General features: G+C 38.8%; 1 protein-coding gene across 1 annotated transcript in view; it reads right to left on the reverse strand.

Annotated features, from left to right (window-relative positions):
• LOC129249325 (clavesin-1) overlaps nt 1-18208 on the reverse strand; it is a 31868-nt gene extending 13660 nt beyond the window's left edge. Inside the window, exons 1-2 of the mRNA XM_054889080.1 lie at nt 18007-18208; nt 17451-17714 (exon numbers count right to left, since the gene is read on the reverse strand). Coding sequence (XP_054745055.1) covers nt 17451-17687 — 237 coding nt within the window. The 5' untranslated portion in view covers nt 17688-17714; nt 18007-18208. The remainder of the gene's footprint in view (nt 1-17450; nt 17715-18006) is intronic.
• Between the last annotated feature and the right edge of the window lie 1083 nt (nt 18209-19291).

Below are 19291 nucleotides of genomic sequence, written 5' to 3' on the forward strand. Positions count from 1 at the left end.
ACAGAAAACGAAATTAATAAAAATAAATATATCGGGCATTTGAAGGTATGTCGTATGACACTGACCACCTCTTTGCATGCTCACTCTCACCCCACTCCTCTAACACTCGTCACTCCCTCATCCCCAGAGTGGAAGAATGGCTTGAAAGAAAGCACGGGCAAGCTGATTACTACCTTACCCAAATCCTTAATGGTCATGAATGTTTTAAAGCATAACTTCATTGCTTTGGGCATGAAAAGGCTCCATACTGTGAGCAGTGCGAGCCAGGTATCGACGAAGAAGCGGAACACGTGCTTTTCGTCTGTCCCCGTTTCAGAAGACTTAGAAAAACACGCAGTAGCGTCACGCTCGAGAATTTAGTGCCACTGATGCTGAAGAGCAACGACACATGGAGTGACGTACCGCATGGGGCTGCCGAAATAATGCAACAACACCGGTACAGGGAGAAGGCAAGGCGAAGGCGTGGCCACCAAGAAAGCGTGTAAGCCAACAAACACGAAAATGCGAAAATGCAGGCATACCTACGACACAGAAACTTACTTTTCTGTGGTATGAACAGATATATGGCGGTTGGGGGAGTACTGAGACGACAGGGGCGGTTCTCTCATCAAATGATTTAAACAGTGGATGATAACTAGTTGGGTGGCTGATACTACTTGCGACGTATTGCATCAGGTCAGAAACAGACCTTTGAGTCTAGTGCTCAAACCATCTCCCGACGAAATACTAAACGGTAGTACCAAGTTGAGCTGCAGTACTTTGACGGTGGCAGATTCAGTTCGGCTTAAACTCTCACACTGACGGGGTGAGGTTGACGGTGCTTCCTCCTCGTAAAAAAAAGAAACGCTTTTGCTTTTAATTATTGCCGGGCAGAGGAAGTTTCGAAACTCGAGCTGCTAATGTTTAAAAATTGCAAGTTAATGAATCTCCAGCCGAAGCTCGGACTTGTGCAGTAGCTACAGCCTTGTATGAGTACGAAAGAGCCCAGTAGGAGTTAAATAAAGCGTTGTCTCACTTGCACGTCACCAATAATTTTAACATATGGGCATCACTGAAAACGATTATAGGTGCCGCACCATAATGCCGTAACCATACCATAACCATAATCGGAGCTGTACCAGGTGTATAAGCTTAAATCCGCTGATTGCTCGTAGATGGCGTTAGTGAGCATATCAAGTTACCATAGAAATGCCATATTTTTTTTTGCATGGGTTCGACACCTGTTTACATCAATCACTGCACATCATCAGTGATTTCATACAGCAACACACTTTTTTCCTTGCGTAATCGTGTCTAATTTTGTGCCAAAAAAAGAGCATATGCGGGAAGCTCTACTTTTTTGCTTTAATTTGAAGAAATCGGCTGCCGAATCGCATCGAATGCTTGTGGAGGCCTATGGTGACAGTGCATTATCGGAAACAACTTGCAGAGACTGGTTTCGTCGGTTCAAAGACGGCCATTTTGACTTGAGTGACAAGAAGCGTGAAAATCGGCCCAGAAAAGTTGAGGACCATGAATTGCAGGCTCTTTTGGATGAGGACGATACCCAATCGCAAAAAATGCTTGCCGAGCAGTTAGGTGTCACTCAATCAGCCATTTCCATGCGTTTACGTGCCATGGGAAAGGTCCAAAAAGTCGGAAAATGGGTACCCCATGAATTGAACGATAGACAGATGGAGCGACGCCAAAACACATGCGAAATCTTGCTGGCTAGGCATAAAAGAAAGTCGTTCCTGCATCTTGTGGTGACTAGCTATGGAAAGTGGATATACTTTGAGAATCCTAAACGAAAAAAATCATGGGTCGATCCCGGCCAACCATCAACTTCTTCATCAAGACCTAATCGCTTTGGACGCAAGACGATGCTGTGCGTTTGGTGGGATCAGCAGGGTGTCGTTTACTATGAGCTGTTGAAACCTGGTGAAACTGTTAATTCTTATCGCTACCACCAACAACTCATCAAATTGCGCCGTGCTTTGCGTGAAAAAAGGCCTCGTTATGAACAAAGACATGAGAAGCTGATTTTCCTCCACGACAACGCCCCATCGCACACGTCAAGAATGGTCCAAAACTACTTGGAGACAATCAATTGGGAGGTGCTACCTCATTCCGCTTATTCACCAGACCTGGCCCCTTCGGACTATCATCTGTTTTCATCGATGGGTCACGCGCTCGCCGAACAGCACTTCGATTCGTACGAAGACGTCCGGAAATGGCTTGACGAGTGGTTCGCCTCGAAAGATGAAGAATTCTTTTGGCGTGGTATACACAAATTGCCCGAGAGATGGGAAAAATGTATAGCTAGCGAGGGCAAATACTTTGAATAAATTATTTTTTTGCTTTCTATAAAAAAAAGGGTTTTTTTTTACTAAAAAACAGCGGATTTAAGCTTATACACCTGGAATATATATTGAATTTTGGTTTTTCCCCATAACCGTAAGCAACTGTGAAATTCTTTACATTTGGTTTGACATTTGCGATAAAAATTTGATTTTGACAAATAAACGAAGAAAAATTAATTGACTTAGTGGCAAATTGCTCGTGTTTTTATGACAAAATGGAAATGTTGTCATTCATTCTACTTCAATCAGCTGTTTATGGTTACGGCATGACCATAAATGCTGCAATGTTGCAGCTATGGTTATGGTTACGGATATGGCGTTATGGCTACGGCACCACTAGTAAGTTGTTTAGAGTCTTCAAAAGAAAAAGTGCGAATAATTCCAAGTCAAAATGATCGAGTTTAAATTTTTAGAAAAATTAATTGACTTAGTGGCAAATTGCTCGTGTTTTTATGACAAAATGGAAATGTTGTCATTCATTCTACTTCAATCAGCTGTTTATGGTTACGGCATGACCATAAATGCTGCAATGTTGCAGCTATGGTTATGGTTACGGATATGGCGTTATGGCTACGGCACCACTAGTAAGTTGTTTAGAGTCTTCAAAAGAAAAAGTGCGAATAATTCCAAGTCAAAATGATCGAGTTTAAATTTTTAGCCATTACCTTCGGTCATTTCCACAGTTCTGTGTCTGTATGTACTAGTAATTACTCGTACGCTTCTTTGACTACACCAGCCACTGCGTTGCCAATATGAGTATTTACCTTGTTTACCTGGTGGATTGCCTTGTCAAAGGCAAGGCAACTGGCCAACTTTAGTGACAGCACTGCTGATATGCGCTGCATACATACAGATTAGGCAGTGATCAGCGGTGGAACGTAGAATATTATAACCACGCACATACATACATATGTATGTCACGTTTCACCTAAACGCGTACGAGCGGCAGTATTCGAGCAAGTAAGCGAGCAACAAAGCGCACGAATCGAGACCTTGCTCAAGAATGACACAAAAATGACGTATACAAGCTGACTTCCGCGCAGACGTGAAGTTAACTCTAATGACTAAGTAGTGTGTGGAAACATACGCACACTCACTCATGCAAATTTAACTAACTATGCACGCTGGTATTGAAATAATAAAGTTTTTAAAACTCATTGGGACAGCAATAAATGCTTAACGTTTCTAAAAACTACCGTCAATTAAGCGTCGGCAAAGAAGTTGGCAATTAATGGCCCAAAAATAATTTCCCAAAAACAAAAAAATAAAAATGTTATCAAAACATTTATGGTACGCGCGCACTGACCAGATGTGAGGTGTGTGGTCAATGGTCAATGGTCAATGTTAATTGCTTTGCTTGAGTACACTTCAGCCAACTCTGAGGTACTACCCGCACATCGTAAACTAATAATTCTTCATAATGTGTCATAAACTCTATCTGAACCATACAAACCGTTATTGCTACAATTTTCAATATCGCAGGTTGCATAAGTAGACATATGCACATAACTTCAGCTGATGTAATACGAGGGTGTATCAACAAATCTCTCACAATTTTCAGTACCATGGTGCCACCTCAAATCACAAATTAGAGATCCGAAAGTGGAAATTGGGCTGGATTGGCCAAGTTCTTCGCAGACGAAATTGTGACTTAACAAGAGCCGCCATTGACTGGAACCTTGGAACCCCCAAGGAAGCCGCAGGCGTGGAAGCCCTGCAAGCACCTGGAGGCGACTACTGGAGTCAGAAACCCGCGCCACGCAGCTTAGCTGGAATGAGGTTAAGAGATGGGCGCAAAACAGACCCGAATGGCAGAAATTCGTTGTGGCCCTAAGTTCCACACTGGCAGAGTTCCAGTTTAAATTTAAGATAATGATCTCAAATCATACATTTTGGTTGGCAAATAGCATTTTTTTTTATTTATTGTGACTTCTATTTAAAGCATTTCGCAAAAATGCAAACAATTTAATTTCCTTTGCTCATCAAAAATCATTTTTTGTGCGAAAAACTTCCATTACAAAAAAAAGAAAATTTGAAAAATATTGTGATTGCTGTTGTTGTTGTTATTGTAAAATTTTAAAAATATTGTGATTACTGTTGTTGTTGTTATTTTTGTTGTTGTAACAGCATAGACATTCCCCATACATATTTGCAGAATGCTGCTAGAGTGATAGCCCTTGGCCGGATGCAAATCCGGGCCGTGCCGGTAACGTAGAACCGACTGTCGTGGGATTCACACAGCGTGGGACTTGCGGAGACCTTTCACCAGCGACTCTTATCATCATCACCAGCGATTCTAATCACATCCGTGAACGTGACACATAAAAAACAAAATGTTTGTGTTTATTGTAATCTTAATCTAATCTGAACTTTTATTAGTATCAATTAAATTTGTAAACTTTTGCACGCGTTTAAAATCAATTATATGAACGAATTTAAGTAAGAAAATAAATGGCTTCTATTAGGTGTTTGGCCAAGCTTCTCCTCTTATTGCATGTTTTGATGTTGCTCCACGAATGGAGTGACCTACAGTTTTCTTGCCGCCTTTGAACGGCAGTTGATTTTTTATGAGGAGCTTTTCATGACAGAAATACTCTTGGAATCAGTGAATTCTGTTGTGCATATGAAAAAGTTATTCGCAAAATGGGCGCCGAAAATAATGTTCTTTTGCCGATTGGAGCATTTCTTATTTCGCTTGACTTTTTTAGCCACCCTTGTATATTGTATATGATCGCTATTTCCACTTGATGGTTGTGACTCTTGAAGAGTGCTTTGACTCAACTTCATTGACAGCCTTGCTTTCCTTGCGAAGCAGATAAAGGGACAAAGTGGGGTCAGTTAGCTGGCTAGTTAGTGGGTCAGCGGCAGTTTAGTACACTAATAGGTGTTTCACTAAGGTCGCCTATTTGTATGCGCTGAATTTTATTTTTATCGTTCACAGATCATCGTTTTTTGATAGCTTTTATGCGGTAAAGTCGAGGTCTTAGTCCCAAGTTGAGCTTAGCAGAAACAAACATTTTCGGTGCTAATTAATATAAAAAAAATCTCGGGTCAAATAGGCAGGAGTGCATTTACATTGCCTCTGTTGATATTTTAATTTACATGCGTGCGTTGCGGTGACTTCTGCGTTGCCAAGGTGACGCTCTTCATACAAATACATACATACATACATATAATCCACTCGGTTCTACGTTACCGGAATGAGCCGGATTTATATTCGGTCAAGGATTGTCACTCCAGCAGCATGCACCGAATATGTATGGGGAATATCTATGCTGTTTCAACAACAACAACAATAAAAAATGGAAAATGTTTCTAATTAAAAATCATCTGCGTGTCCGGACGCGTCATAAAACAGTAAATTCATCCATTTGTGGAACAATTAAAAGATGCATAACAAAAAGTGAAGGAGCTCAGATGTTCAAAACTTAAACGACCGTTTTTGGATCAATGTACATTCTCGCTTGGTCCGAGTGGAACATTCGGCATTCATATTCCTCAAGGGAAGAGTGGGTGAAGTGCAGCATTAGGTATCTTGATTCTTACTTCTTTGCGGTGCCTAGATATTAACCACTTGATGAATATTATCAGTACCATGAAGCGGTTAACACAACCCTGATTAGTCACTGCTCAATTTTCCTTGTTTTTTTTAATAACTGTAAATCTCTATCCCTCCTTTCCTCTCCTACCTCATCTTCCTTCACTTTTTCCGATACGCGTTTGATATCTCGTCCAACTGGGCCCTCTTACGGCCAACCATTTAACTTAACTTAACCTAGGCAAACTTTATTTGAAAAGCTTCGAAAATAAGTGGATATACTGAACTATGAACTATTTGCACAACTTCTATGAATATCTCGACGCTAAAACCGGGCTCGAATCGTCATATCCGTGAACGTATCGCAAATCGTTGAAAGAAAATTACGTGATACTTCAATCGTACCACCTGTATTGTTTTTGTTGTGCCATAAAACGTGGGCAAAAGGGGGCACTAAGTTTATTCATGTTTTAAAAAACAAAATGCGAAGAAAAGATTGGATAAAATCGTTCGGCACTTCATTGAAACCGGCGAAGAAGTTTGCGTGTATCACTTTTCGGCAAAGCATTTCGAGATCGGGCCAAATCGGAAGAGGGTGAAGTTGTTTACTGATGTTCTTTCGATACCTATCAAAATTTTGCATTGCTGGTATGAGCCCGAGAAGGTTCATCCTTTGGTTGAAGTTTGCAAATAAACGGAGTAAATCCTTTGTTGTATGTTTCACAAGGCAAAAGATTTGGCCCATCTTAAGCAACGACTTGTGAAAGTGGATAAATTCAAATTCAACGTCAGTCGAATATACTTTCTGAGGGGCCGATTAAAAAGACCCAACTGAAAAAAACATATTTCATGAGATTGGAGATTTTTTCTGGGAAACTTATAGTTTTTAAGGTGTAGGTTGTCAAAGCTTTTGTGAAATGTACCGAAAGTTGAAAAACTGTGTATGGCATGAATGCTCATTTTGGAGGACGCTAGCTAAATTCAATGCTTATTCTTCTTCCTTAGACTTTGAGTTTTCTTACTCTAAGTCAACTTTTAAGAAGTTACTCATACGATTCTGGTCATAAGAATTTTGCTTGTAAATATCATGTACTCTAAAATAAAAAATAAATAATCAGTTTTACTCTATCAAAAATGAACACCCGCTAAGTACTCTGAACAACTTACACTTAAAACGATCTCATTAAATATAGATTGTAGAGTCTATAAACTGGGAGCATTGCTTAACAACAAGATGTGTTCGAAGATTAAAAAGTTTTGCTAACCCACCACATTATTTATATTAAAAAACTGCAATGAATAATAAGAAAGAAATATTCAATTTGAGACAATTTCAAACTACTTTGAATGAAATGCTCTAATGAAAGTATATTTATATAAGATTGTAGTTATATATAATACTTTAATAGTATATTGAAAACGTAGGTGTTTATTATAAAGGGTCTTTCATCTTTCACATTTGCCAAGTAGAGGGATGTCTATTTTTACACGATAGAACAGCGAATTAAATTTATTGAAACTTATTAAGACAATGACCGATCTTTAAGAACAGCATTTCGCGAAATTCGTGATTTTTTTGGTATTGGAATGAGTCGACAATTCAAAGGGAGGTGACAAATTTTCAAGAAACCGGTGCTGTCGAGGCTAGAAAAAGGATTGACCAGACTGAAGTTTTTTTGAAAAGTAAAGTCTATGAAATTTAAGGTCTACGGCGGCCGCCGTAACTGAATGGGTTGGTGCGTGACTACCATTCGGTAGAGCGCAGTGCCAATTATATATACTACTATGGGCAAAAAGTAAGGTGAATTTATTTGTCAAACTTCGCGGGATTAAAATTTCGCTCTAGTTATTTTTTTCATGAGTTGGCAGCACTGTTAATAACATCTGGACCAACTTTCATGTGAATGTCATTATGAGTAATATATTTACGCTTGTGTTTACCAAACGACCAAGAGTGAATTTTTCGATTTTTACAATGTCTGATTTGATTGAGCAGAGAAGTGCCATCAAATTTTGTTTGCGGAATGAAATTTCGACTGCGGAAACGTTTAGCATGTTGCAGAAGGCATTTGGTGATTCGACCATGTCGCAGAAAAATGTTTATAAGTGGTACAAAGACTTCAAAGAGGGTCGAGAACGTGTTGATGACTTGGAGCGCTCCGGACGACCATCGACGTCAACAGATGACCAACACGTCAATAAAGTGAAGGAGTTAGTGCTCAAAAATCGTCGGATTACTGATATGATCGGAATATCAGAAGGATCTGTGAAAACCATTTGAAAAGACCATTTGTACCTACGAAAAGTCAAATCTCGTTTGGTACCGAAAAATCTCAATTTCTTGGAAAAAAGTCGTCGCGTTGATGTGTGTGAAACAATACTTTCAGACTATCAGGACAAGTCCAAATGCATCATTACGGGAGATGAGACTTGGATTTATGCTTACGACCCTGAAACAACCGACCAATCAAGCGAATATCGTGCTAAAGGCGAGGCCAGACCGAAAAGAGCACGTCAAAGTCGTTCAAAAATAAAGGTCATGATGACAGTTTTTTTCGATTTTCGTGGTGTGGTGCACTATGAATTCCTTCCACCTGGCCAAACTGTTAATAAGGAATATTATTTGAGCGTTATGCGTCGTTTACGTGAAGCAATTCGTCTAAAAAGACCAGAATTATGGGCCAACAACTCTTGGTTTTTGCATCACGATAATGCACCGTCTCACACTGCACTGGTTCTTCGTGACCATTTCGCCAAAAATTCCACGCATATCGTCTCGCAACCACCGTATTCGCCTGATTTGGCTCCGTGTGACTTCTGGCTATTCCCAAAACTCAAGAGACCACTCCGGGGAACGCATTTCGAGTCGATTGAGGAGATAAAAGCAGAATCGAAGAAGGTGCTGATGGCTATACCGGAAATGGACTATTTGGCATGTTTCGGGGATTAGAAAAATCGTGTATTTCATCAAGAGGGGATTATTTTAAATGGGATGAAATTGATTTACAAGAATAAATAAAGATTTTTCATTTTACAACCAAATTCACCTTACTTTTTGCCCACAGAGTACAATATAAAGTCTATGTATTTAAGAAAACAACACTTCCAGAGCTGAAATGCAACATTCTGATCGAGATTGCTGAATTTAAAAACCTCTTCGAAAATTTGAATTCTCGTATGACAGCGTTTAGACATACTCATGACATTTAAAGGATGCAATTTTTCACATATAATTTTTAAGTGCCGTATTTTGAATAAAAATAATGAAACCTGATTAATTCATGTTTTATTTTGAAACAACATCTATGCGCGTCTTTTGAAAGACCCTTTGCAAGTATGTACTTATGTACGTACTATGTTTGAAATTATCACTAAATATATTCGCATATTAATAAATCAATTGTTTTTTTGTTTAAAATTGAGGTCAAAAGCTGCTCTCTGATCTATCTGTTGTTAGCAATAAATATGTAGTGTGTCCGCATGGAAATATGTATGGATGTATGTATTTTTGCATGCAGACACTTACGTAAGTAGGACACTTAATCAGGAAGGTTTTTTTTATTATTTTAGTTTTTTTTAAACGCTCCAGCTTATCGCGCAATAGTTCGGCAAGGCAATGAATGGGGGAAAAATAGAATAAAATCGTCTATAGGCAGAAATATAATTTTAATTTTATGAAATCAATAATAAAGCAAAAATCGGAACAATAAATATCGCAGTTCTGTTCAGTGATTCCCGCTCCAGTTGGGTACAGGAAAACGGCTTGAGAATACAAGCGATTCTATTTAAGTTTTGGGATAGGAATAGAAGTAAAAATAAAACTTTATAATGAAATCTTTACAAGCAAATTTTCTTAGTATTTTCCATGAAAATCGATACATTTGCATTGGCTGCGCTTAACTTTTTTGCACCAATCGCCTGGAGCCTTTTTTGCGCGACTATCAAATTATGGTATCCAATGCGAACAAAACTTTTCGATGGCCAAAATCTCAGGCAACATTGGGCTTCATAATTTCAACTTCACTTTCTGCCAGAGAAATTTCTTGCTCAGTACCAGTAGGAAATTCTATAGTGAATGGAACTACTTGGCATTGATACTTTAAAATAGTTGAAGTATTTAGTTACTTTTAAATACTCGCTTTTGAATGGCGACAGCGCTGGAAAAGTCACCTTTTTTTATCTAACTATCGGGTGCTTTTTAACCGCATGAGAACTATGGATATCGGTGACTATGGCTTGACAGCTGAGAACGACAAACTGTGTTGACATTTCTGTCGAGTATGGTTTGGCATTTGGAAAAAGTATCAATACTAAATGCTGCGTTTCTGCAGCTGTCAAAGTTACCAATGACATTCAGCAGTCAAAATATTTGAGAGGGTTTGTCATTTCATCATCATCAAACGTTTTAGATGCGATTTCGATGTAACTCAAATATGTTGCTCTCTGGTCAAAATAATGAGACACGTATTTTTTTGTTCGCCCGAAAAAAATTTTTTTCAAGAGTTATCGGCAATTTTGTTTTTCAGCTCAAAATCGATGTTTTTTAATTATATTATATAAGAAAAATTTTTTTTTAAATGCCCATAACTTAGTCAAAAATGAACCGATTTTAATAATTCTGGGTTCAAAATGATCGTCATTACTTACACGAGCGACTTCGTGTAGAAACAGTTGCAAAAAAGTAGTTGAAAATTTTTTATTTAGCAAAAAACAAAAAGTGCGAAACAGGTTTTTTACTCAAAAATTCATTACTCAAAAATAACTCATTTTAGCTACTGGGCATTCAGCTCAATTGAAGTTTGAGGTGTCCTCTTGATTTGGAAAAAGTTATAAAAAAAAAATACACTTTTTGAAATATTGAATTTCGAAAAAATCTCTTTTTTTTTCTTTTTTGCTAAATAAAAAAATTTCAACTACTTTTTTGCAATTGTTTCTACATTAAGTCGCTCCTGTAAGTAATGACGATCATTTTGAACCCACAATTATTAAAATCGGTTCATTTTTGACTAAGTTATGGGCATTAAAAAAAAAATTCTTATGTAATTAAAAAAAATCGATTTTGAGCCGAAAAACAAAATTGCCAATAACTCTTGAAAAAATTTTTTTTCGGGCGAACAAAAAAATACGTGTCTCATTATTTTGACCAGAAAGCAACATATTTGAGTTACAACGAAATCGAAGAACATGACCCGAATAGCCCGGTTGAATTGAAATGGAAAGCATCTTTACGCTTGTCAAACGTGTGGTTATTATTGAATATTTATATTAATGAAACCTCGGCTAAGTTGCAAATACACAAATCGGAATTATGGCCAAGAAATCATCTTCTCCAATGGGAACCATTTCTGGCTTAACAAGCAAATTTTACGTTCACAAAGATTGTCTGTATAGTGCGGTTTATGGTGTGGCAAAATGAGTAAGGAGACACCCTTATCGTCAATGATCTTCGATATGCCACGATGTTACTCGATTTTCTGCAGCCAGAGCTCATAATGATGCATCCGAGCTGTGGTTCCAATAAGACGATGCTTTTGAATGAGACATTTTACGACTGGATCATCTCATGACGAGCATTCATCAACTGGGCAAGGCGATGATACGACTTGACAAGATTCGATTACTTTTTTTGGGACTACCTCAAGCCTTTGACTCCATCTCTCCGTATGCTATATTCATTGCAAAGCTGCGGGATTGCTGACAAAATCATCGACATTATCAAAGCCTTGTCTAGTATTGCAAAGCTAAGTGGACGCTTCAAAGGAAAACTCAGCAGCAAATTTACCATAAACAAAGCCGTTCGATAGAGCTGCCTATTTTCGCCGCTTTTGTTTATAATAGTCCTTGATGGCATCATAAAACTCACAAATGCTCCAGCCGTTCCAGAAGGACTCCAATGGAGGTAACTTAGTCACGTAGATTACGTTGACGACATCTGCGTTGTGACTCACACATTAGCAGACGCCACTGGATAACTTCGCCAACTGTATATAGAAAAGAATGCACGCGCAGTTGGTCTTAAAATAAAACTTCACAAAAACTAAACCCATGAGAATACACACAACAAACAAATCTCCTCTTGAACTTACTACCAACGAAAACGCCATCATTCTCGAAAATGTGGATGAGTTTTGTTACCTCGGTAGCCAAATCACAAAAGATGGTGGCGCAGCTTCAGATGTGGCTGCTCTTATTTGTAAAGCACGAACAGCGTTTCATAAGTTTAGTGGCGATCTCCCACCCTGTCACTACAAATAAAACTTAAAATCTTCAATACCAGTGTAAAATCGGTTGTTGCTGTTGTTCTAGCAGTAATTTTGCCCTGTCAGTGTAGTGTAATCACCCGTCGTCTAGCTCATCTAACGGTAGGCCCAGGAAACTTGCTGTTTCGACAGGTTGAGTCCAGAGGGAGAGGGGTGTTAGATGAGTGGGTTTGATGGGGCATGCGAAAAAATGGTAAGTGTCGTGCGGAATGCCTTCACATGCCGGACATATGTTTAGTATGTCGGGGTCGATTCTGGATAAGTAGGCGTTTAACCTGCCACAATATCCAGAACGCAGTTGTGCCAATATTACGCGGGACTCTCGGGGAAGTTGGAGCCCCAGTAAACTAGCCCTGTCTAGTGTATCGTGTAAAATCGGTCTTCCTATATGGTTCTGAGACCTTGCTTGTGTCTGACCACATAAGTCGACGTCTTCAAAAGTTTGCCAACAAATGCCTCATAATTATATGCCGCCTCTTTAGGCCGAGAACAATCTCCAGTATGGGCCTTCTTCTGCTTATTAAAAGCTGCCCAATTAATTCTGAAAGAAAAAGACGAAAATGGAATTGGATTGGACAATGGAATCTGCAAGGGAGTCGACGTAGAGGTTGCCCATGTCAAAATTTGATGTGCACATTCTTCCACGAGATTCCTTCCACTACCACCTGAAACCAAATCAGACACATAGCGGCTGACAGAAATCGGGAGAACATTTGTTTCCGCACCCTACGTATCGACTAGGAGCGATGTAATATGCATTATGATTTTTTTCTTAAATAGAAAAAAAGTCAAATCTTTAGTCTTTAGTCTACGCTAACAAGCCAATCACTTCCGGTGAGCTGGGGGCTAACATTCGTGACCCTCATCAGCAAAATTTGACCGACTGTTTGAACCACGTCCAGCGAAGACGAGGTGACTATTCCATACTTGCACATGGTTGGTAGGTTGAAGTGGTGATTCCTCCAGAATCCAACTAGCACTTTCGCACCATTTTGTTGCCACATTATTGTTACCAAGTTGTTTAATGTTATTTACATCATGTCTATATCAGGTCTGTGCGGCTTAAGAACCTTATTAGGTTGTTGAAGTCTAAGCCAGACAGTTGTTCGAGACTCTCGAACAGCGGTTGGCCCAGGGTTAACATTCTGTTCTTCCATAGGGCAGGGCATTCGCAGAGGAAATGGGAGATTGTTTCCTTTTTCTCCGGTTGTTTGCAACTGTGACAGTAAGTGTTGTGAGGGATGCCCATTTAGCCTGCTTGTTCTCCCACAGAGCAAAAGACAGTTATGACTGCCGTTAGTCTCCAGGCGTCCCGTCGCTTCATGCTTATTAATGTCGACGATTGTTTCAGGCTGTAGGTAGGCCATGACGTTATGCTAATTTTGCATGTCGTCTGGTCTCTCCATCTACCATCCGCGATTCGGAGGTATTTTGAGCAGCCAGCGAAGACGAGGTGCCCATTCGATACTTCCATATACTTAATGGGATTAATGTGTAGTAGTTGACTGCAAAATTTTCAACTGGGATATTTCAAAATTCTTGTGATTATTTTTAAGCGCAATTTTTGAGAATCACCTACTATTGCATGTAAATATATGTTTTTATGGATTTTTCCCAATTATGAACCAAAATAATTCCACTAACGACAAAAGCGAAGAAAAAATTTACCCTACTTGAAAGATAAGTCAATAAGTATTTATGGTAACCAATGAAATTATGGGCAATTCTCAAACCAATATTTAGTCTTTGATGCACGCTTCTTTAGGCCACTGTATTTACGTGCCTATACACTACACTTGTAGTGTATATATGTATATATGTATGTATGGTGTAGTAAAAATATTCAGTTGCCTTGCAAAGAAAAAACAAAGAATATCAGCAAGAAACTTGAAGTTTTGCATTATTTTGTTTGCTTCTGTCTTACATTTTTCAAGTTATCGGCACCTTAGTGTGCGAGAACTATTTAGTATGTATGCACATGAGCCATGTTTAGTATTTATTTACTATTATATATTTATATATCGGGCACTACAATTTGCATATTTTAAGTTTGGGCTTTTTTATACTTTGCCTCTGCTTCTGCTTTTTTTTTCTTTCTTTTTTATAAAACCTTTATAATATTAGGTGAAGTAAAAAGTTAGCTAAATTTCGTCTCTTTATTTCGCTGATTATACTATTCTCTCTGCATAAATGATTTATCTTTAGTTTTTAATTCAGTTGTTGCATTTTTCTGTAGCTTAACAGTTTAGAATCTCGACGTCTAAACTCCCGCTGTTTTTGGCCTAGTGGCATGTGGACTGCGCCACTAGTGTTGGTTTGGGTTGATGAGGTGGGCCATTGCAAGGTTTATTATGATTGTTATTAAAGGTTAATATAATTATAATTATTCTTATGCAAATGCTTCAAAATAGTTTTCCGCCTAATTTACAATACAATTTCTGGGATGTTTTCACATGCCATCCCGACTCGTCGAACTCTATGCTTTTATCAAAATTCACGACCATTGGAACACTAGAATGGAATCATTGATATTTGCATTGATTTGCTTTGATTTTGCATTCAGCAATCAGAACAATTTCTTTGGCCGTCTGCTTCGGCCTTTCATCGTAGTTGTAGCGGTACGACTCGACTACTGAAGAGTACATCGAATATTCGCTTTTTTCATCTTTATTTTGGAAAGCTGGAACACACAACTGGTTATACAAAACAGAGTTGAATAATAACAGCCTTACAAAAAAACACTTTGCTTCATTATTGTTGTTGTAGCAGCATAAACATTCCCCATGTAAGTGGGTATGAGAAATGCTGCTGGAGTTAAAGTCCTTGGCCGGATATAAATTTGGGTCGTTCCGGTAACATAGAACTGATTGTCGTGGGAACTTTGCTTCCTTCTTCAGAAGCACTTTCTCATGCAATTTTCTTGATCCCGTTACATTGCCTACTTCTTGCTAAGTACTAACATTTAATTTGGTGTTTGAAAGTCAGCTTCTTTTGGAACTGAATTTGCAAAGCAAGACAACTTTTGAAATTGTGAAGAAGAATGAAGAATTGTGAGACACGAGAAATTCTCTTTTAATGTTTTATTAGTGGTCACACGGGCAAATTTGTTTTCGGCAACATTCCTTGGTTTTGACGTTTACTTCTTTAGGTTTCATAATACGAATAAGAAGCCAAAGCGTGCCCACAGTACGGGAAATAAAAACCTCTCTCTCTTCCCCGTACGTCCTTCTTCCACGAGCAAAATGTTTATCTCTTCCAAAAAAAGGAAAATATGCAAAATGCTACTAAGGAGGCACGCAGAACCGGAAATAACATTTTCTCACGCAAAGATACTTTTATTACAGCAACGTCATAACCCTCAAAATATTGATCGGGTGTATGCAGCTACAATGTCCGTCAACCGTAGAATTGAAAAAAGTGTAGAACAATTCCAAAATGTTTCTTCAGTGATGGCATAGGCCGAAATTTGCTAAACTGGTACACTTCCACTTCTTTTTATTAAAGGTAAAGATGTCAAACTGCCGCCGTAGCCGAATGGGTTGGTGCGTGATTACCATTCGGAATTCACAGAGAGGTCGTTGGTTCGAATCTCGGTGAAAGTAAACTTAATAAAAACATTTTTCTAATAGCGGTCGCCCCTCGGCAGGCAATGGCAAACCTCCGAGTGTATTTCTGCAATGAAAAAGCTCCTCATAAAAATATCTGCCGTTCGGAGTCGGCTTGAAACTGTAGGTCCCTCCATTTGTGGAACAACATCAAGACGCACACCACAAATAGGCGAAGGAGCCCGGCCAAACACCTAACAGAAGTGTGCGCGCCAATTATTTTTTTTTTTTTTTTTAAAGATGTCAAACTGAATGCAGAATATCATCTAAAAAACATATAATAGATCATTTGAAACCTCACGCAATGGATGTGTTTTGAAATAGGCTATTAGGTTTCCAACGAGATTCTACTCCTGCACACAAAACTTGAATTGTGCAAAATTAGTGTCGCCAACATTTTCCAATTTGCAGTCAGCGGAAGAATTACCTCTGCCTTCTTCAGATTTAAATCCATTCCAATGTAGCAACTGGTGCTTAAACCCTTTATTTGGAGTGTCTTATTGTTTTTTCACAAATGGAGGGACCTCAAACAGTTTTAAGTAGACTCCGAAAGGCAGATGGCTTTTTATGAAGAACTTTTTCATGGCAGACTGCTATAGGAAAAAACTTTTCTTATCTTTCGTTGTTTCCATGTTCGAATCGCTGGGCATGAATGGTAGTCACGCAACAACCCATTCGACTACGGCGGTCGATATGGGACTATGCTAACGAGATGCTGCTAACTTGCGACCTTAATCAACATAACTCTTGATAGCTTCAAAAAAAGTTGTTGAAAATTTGGAATATGTAAAATACCAAATGAAGCCATCCGTGGCTTCTGCGAGAGTTCTTTTAAATGTTTGATTCAAATACAAAAAATCTAAGGTGAGAGAAGTGAATTAAATATTCTATGCATTGATAAATGAATATGAATATATGAATATTTATAACAGTAAAATTCTAATACCGTTATTATATACAAAAGTCCAATAATTGTAATTGTTATTTTATACGCTGTTGTATATGTACGAGGATCGTTTGAAAAGTCCGGGCAAAAATAAAAACCACTTAAGTGTTTAGCGTAAACCCTTCTTTATTTTGCGACATAGTCTCCCCCTTTTAGGCTTATACTTGTACACTTCGACCAACGCTGTGCTAAGTTGTTGATCCCTTCCGAATAATAGGATTTGTCGAAGTCTGAAAAATAGCCAGTAATTTCTGCAATCACCTACTCGTTTGAATAAAATCTTTCTCCCGCCAGTCATTTTGAGGAGCAAATATGTAGTAGTCTGAGGAATTCGAGTGAGCCAAGTCGGGGAATAGGAGGGATAACGAATTGGAATCTTATTTCCATTAATTTTACGACCGAAACTGCTGGGGCGTGAGTTGGTGCGTTGTCGTATGGAAAAGGATTTTTTGAAAATTACCCGCCATCCTCGATTCAAACAAATGCCAAATACATACAAGAATAGACCGATCTGGCAGAAACTTGCTGTGTGTTCTTGCAAGAGATGCTATTTACTAAACCTAACCTCCATATGCGCAAGTCTCGCCATCTCTCCCACTTTGCACGGACTTTTCAATGTGCGTCGTGAGATTTAGCAGAAAACATTCAGCATATTTCACTGCACCTAATATTACGTATTTATTTTGTGATTCGTTTTTACTTTTGTTATTTCTCTCTTCACATAAACTATTGTCGTCAACCTTTTTCGGCCTGACCTACCTTTTCGAGCGCACTTTGTGGATAGAAGTGGCAAGCGCGCAAAAATATCACCAGGAATTCATCATCGTCCTTGTAGTTAATATCTTCGGCAGCATGTAAAAGTTCGCGCAATTCCTTAATTGCAGCCTCCTTAACCTCGGGCGTTTCGCGCAGCTCGTTTTTCGCGATCTCCACTGTTTCGGGACTCAAGTAATCCACGCGTATATTGAACGCTTCTTCGCTGTTAACGTTGGACATGTTGTACTTTTGGTGGATAGTTGATTACTGCGAAATTAGAAATTTTAAAATTTGCACAATCTGCCAACGATGCTGCGGTGTTTGTTTTTTTATTTTTTTTTTTTATAAGAATTTAATAGTACACGCACAGTAGAGTAAACTTCAATCTTCGTAAACCTGTCTAGAATTAACTAAAAAAATTATTAACAAAATTGCAGCACAGTTAAAGTGGTGGAGCCGCGTGCATTTAAAGGTAAATAATTTGTTTACGACGATCACTTGAGGATCACTTTGCCGTGCATGCGTGTCGTTGTGAATTTCAAGCGTGCAAGATAATCACCTGTTATTGTAAATATGATACTTGTTTTGTCTCAGAATTTCTTATGCGCTCTATTTCTAACTTTTCTTTTTCACTACGCTTGTATATATGTATGTATGCAGTTCAAATTCGATTTTGAATTTTAACGTTTAATTTTGTAGAAGTATGAAAATTTACTTCCATATCCGACAAAACATTTAGTTCAACTGAATTTGGCGTTGCTGTTTTGGAGCCTTGCAAGTTCGGCTCGCTTTGATTAATGTTGAAAGACGATCAACGATCGACGTTCGACGTTCGACGTCGACGCATCGCAGGCCGCCGTCGCCAAAGCCAAACGTCAAGCGCGCTTAGCATTCATAGTGATCGCCGCTGCTGTTGATTGTCGCCGGTACCAGAAGCGTTGAACGCCTAAATTACGAGTATTGCTGATAGAATAGTGATAGAGCAGCCAGCAGCAAGCCTGACGTTAAGGTATAGACGTTTGTGTCGATCACTATGCAAGCAAGTGCTTATCTGCATTTAACAAATGAAATATTTTCGTCATGTATTTATTTACGCTTAATATGTATTTATTTTCCATTTCATATTTCACTCGACTTTCTTAGTCGTCGTCGAAAAAATCTTTATTAATAATGAGCAACATTATCGTCGAATATTTACCAAGTGGCTGTTATCAGTGCACTCACACAGATGCAATTAAAATATGTGATTGCATGCATGCATGTATATGCCCACAATCGAAGTACCAAAAGCGACGGAAATACTCGTAGCAACAGCAACAGCTAGAGCGATGCTGTCGATCGTGATGTATTTATCAACAAAATATTGCGTTCGTTTTGTAGTTCACCACGATTGTTGTTTTTGCTATCGTTTATTGATTCTAGCTTCATCGCAAGCTTTCTTCTCCAGCCAATTAGCCCACCTTCGCATCTATTTGCTCACCTCAATCAATTTTGCAGTTATCGGCGTCGTTGATGACTCAAGGGTTAGTTGAGCTTAGCTGTGGAATAATTGCAAACAATAAACAAGAACTTTGCGCCTTGAAATCACCATCGTTTTGCTGTCGATTGCGCCACTGCCATAACAAACGATTTAGCTCACGAAATTTCTGCTCGTTTGCCAAAGTTCGCTCCAATTTGATTCTGGCTTCGGCAAACAGCGGCTCTTTAATCAACTCTGCGTACTTTTCTTCCCCTACGCTACGCATACTCACACTTGTCTACAAGTACCGTATGAAGAGTATGCGTCATTTGCAATGTGGTAAGTAATGTCCAGAGTCCAAATGCATGTTTCGTAGCTCCATTGC

This window comes from Anastrepha obliqua, chromosome 5 (assembly GCF_027943255.1).
Source record: "Anastrepha obliqua isolate idAnaObli1 chromosome 5, idAnaObli1_1.0, whole genome shotgun sequence".
Classification (NCBI taxonomy): domain Eukaryota; kingdom Metazoa; phylum Arthropoda; class Insecta; order Diptera; family Tephritidae; genus Anastrepha; species Anastrepha obliqua.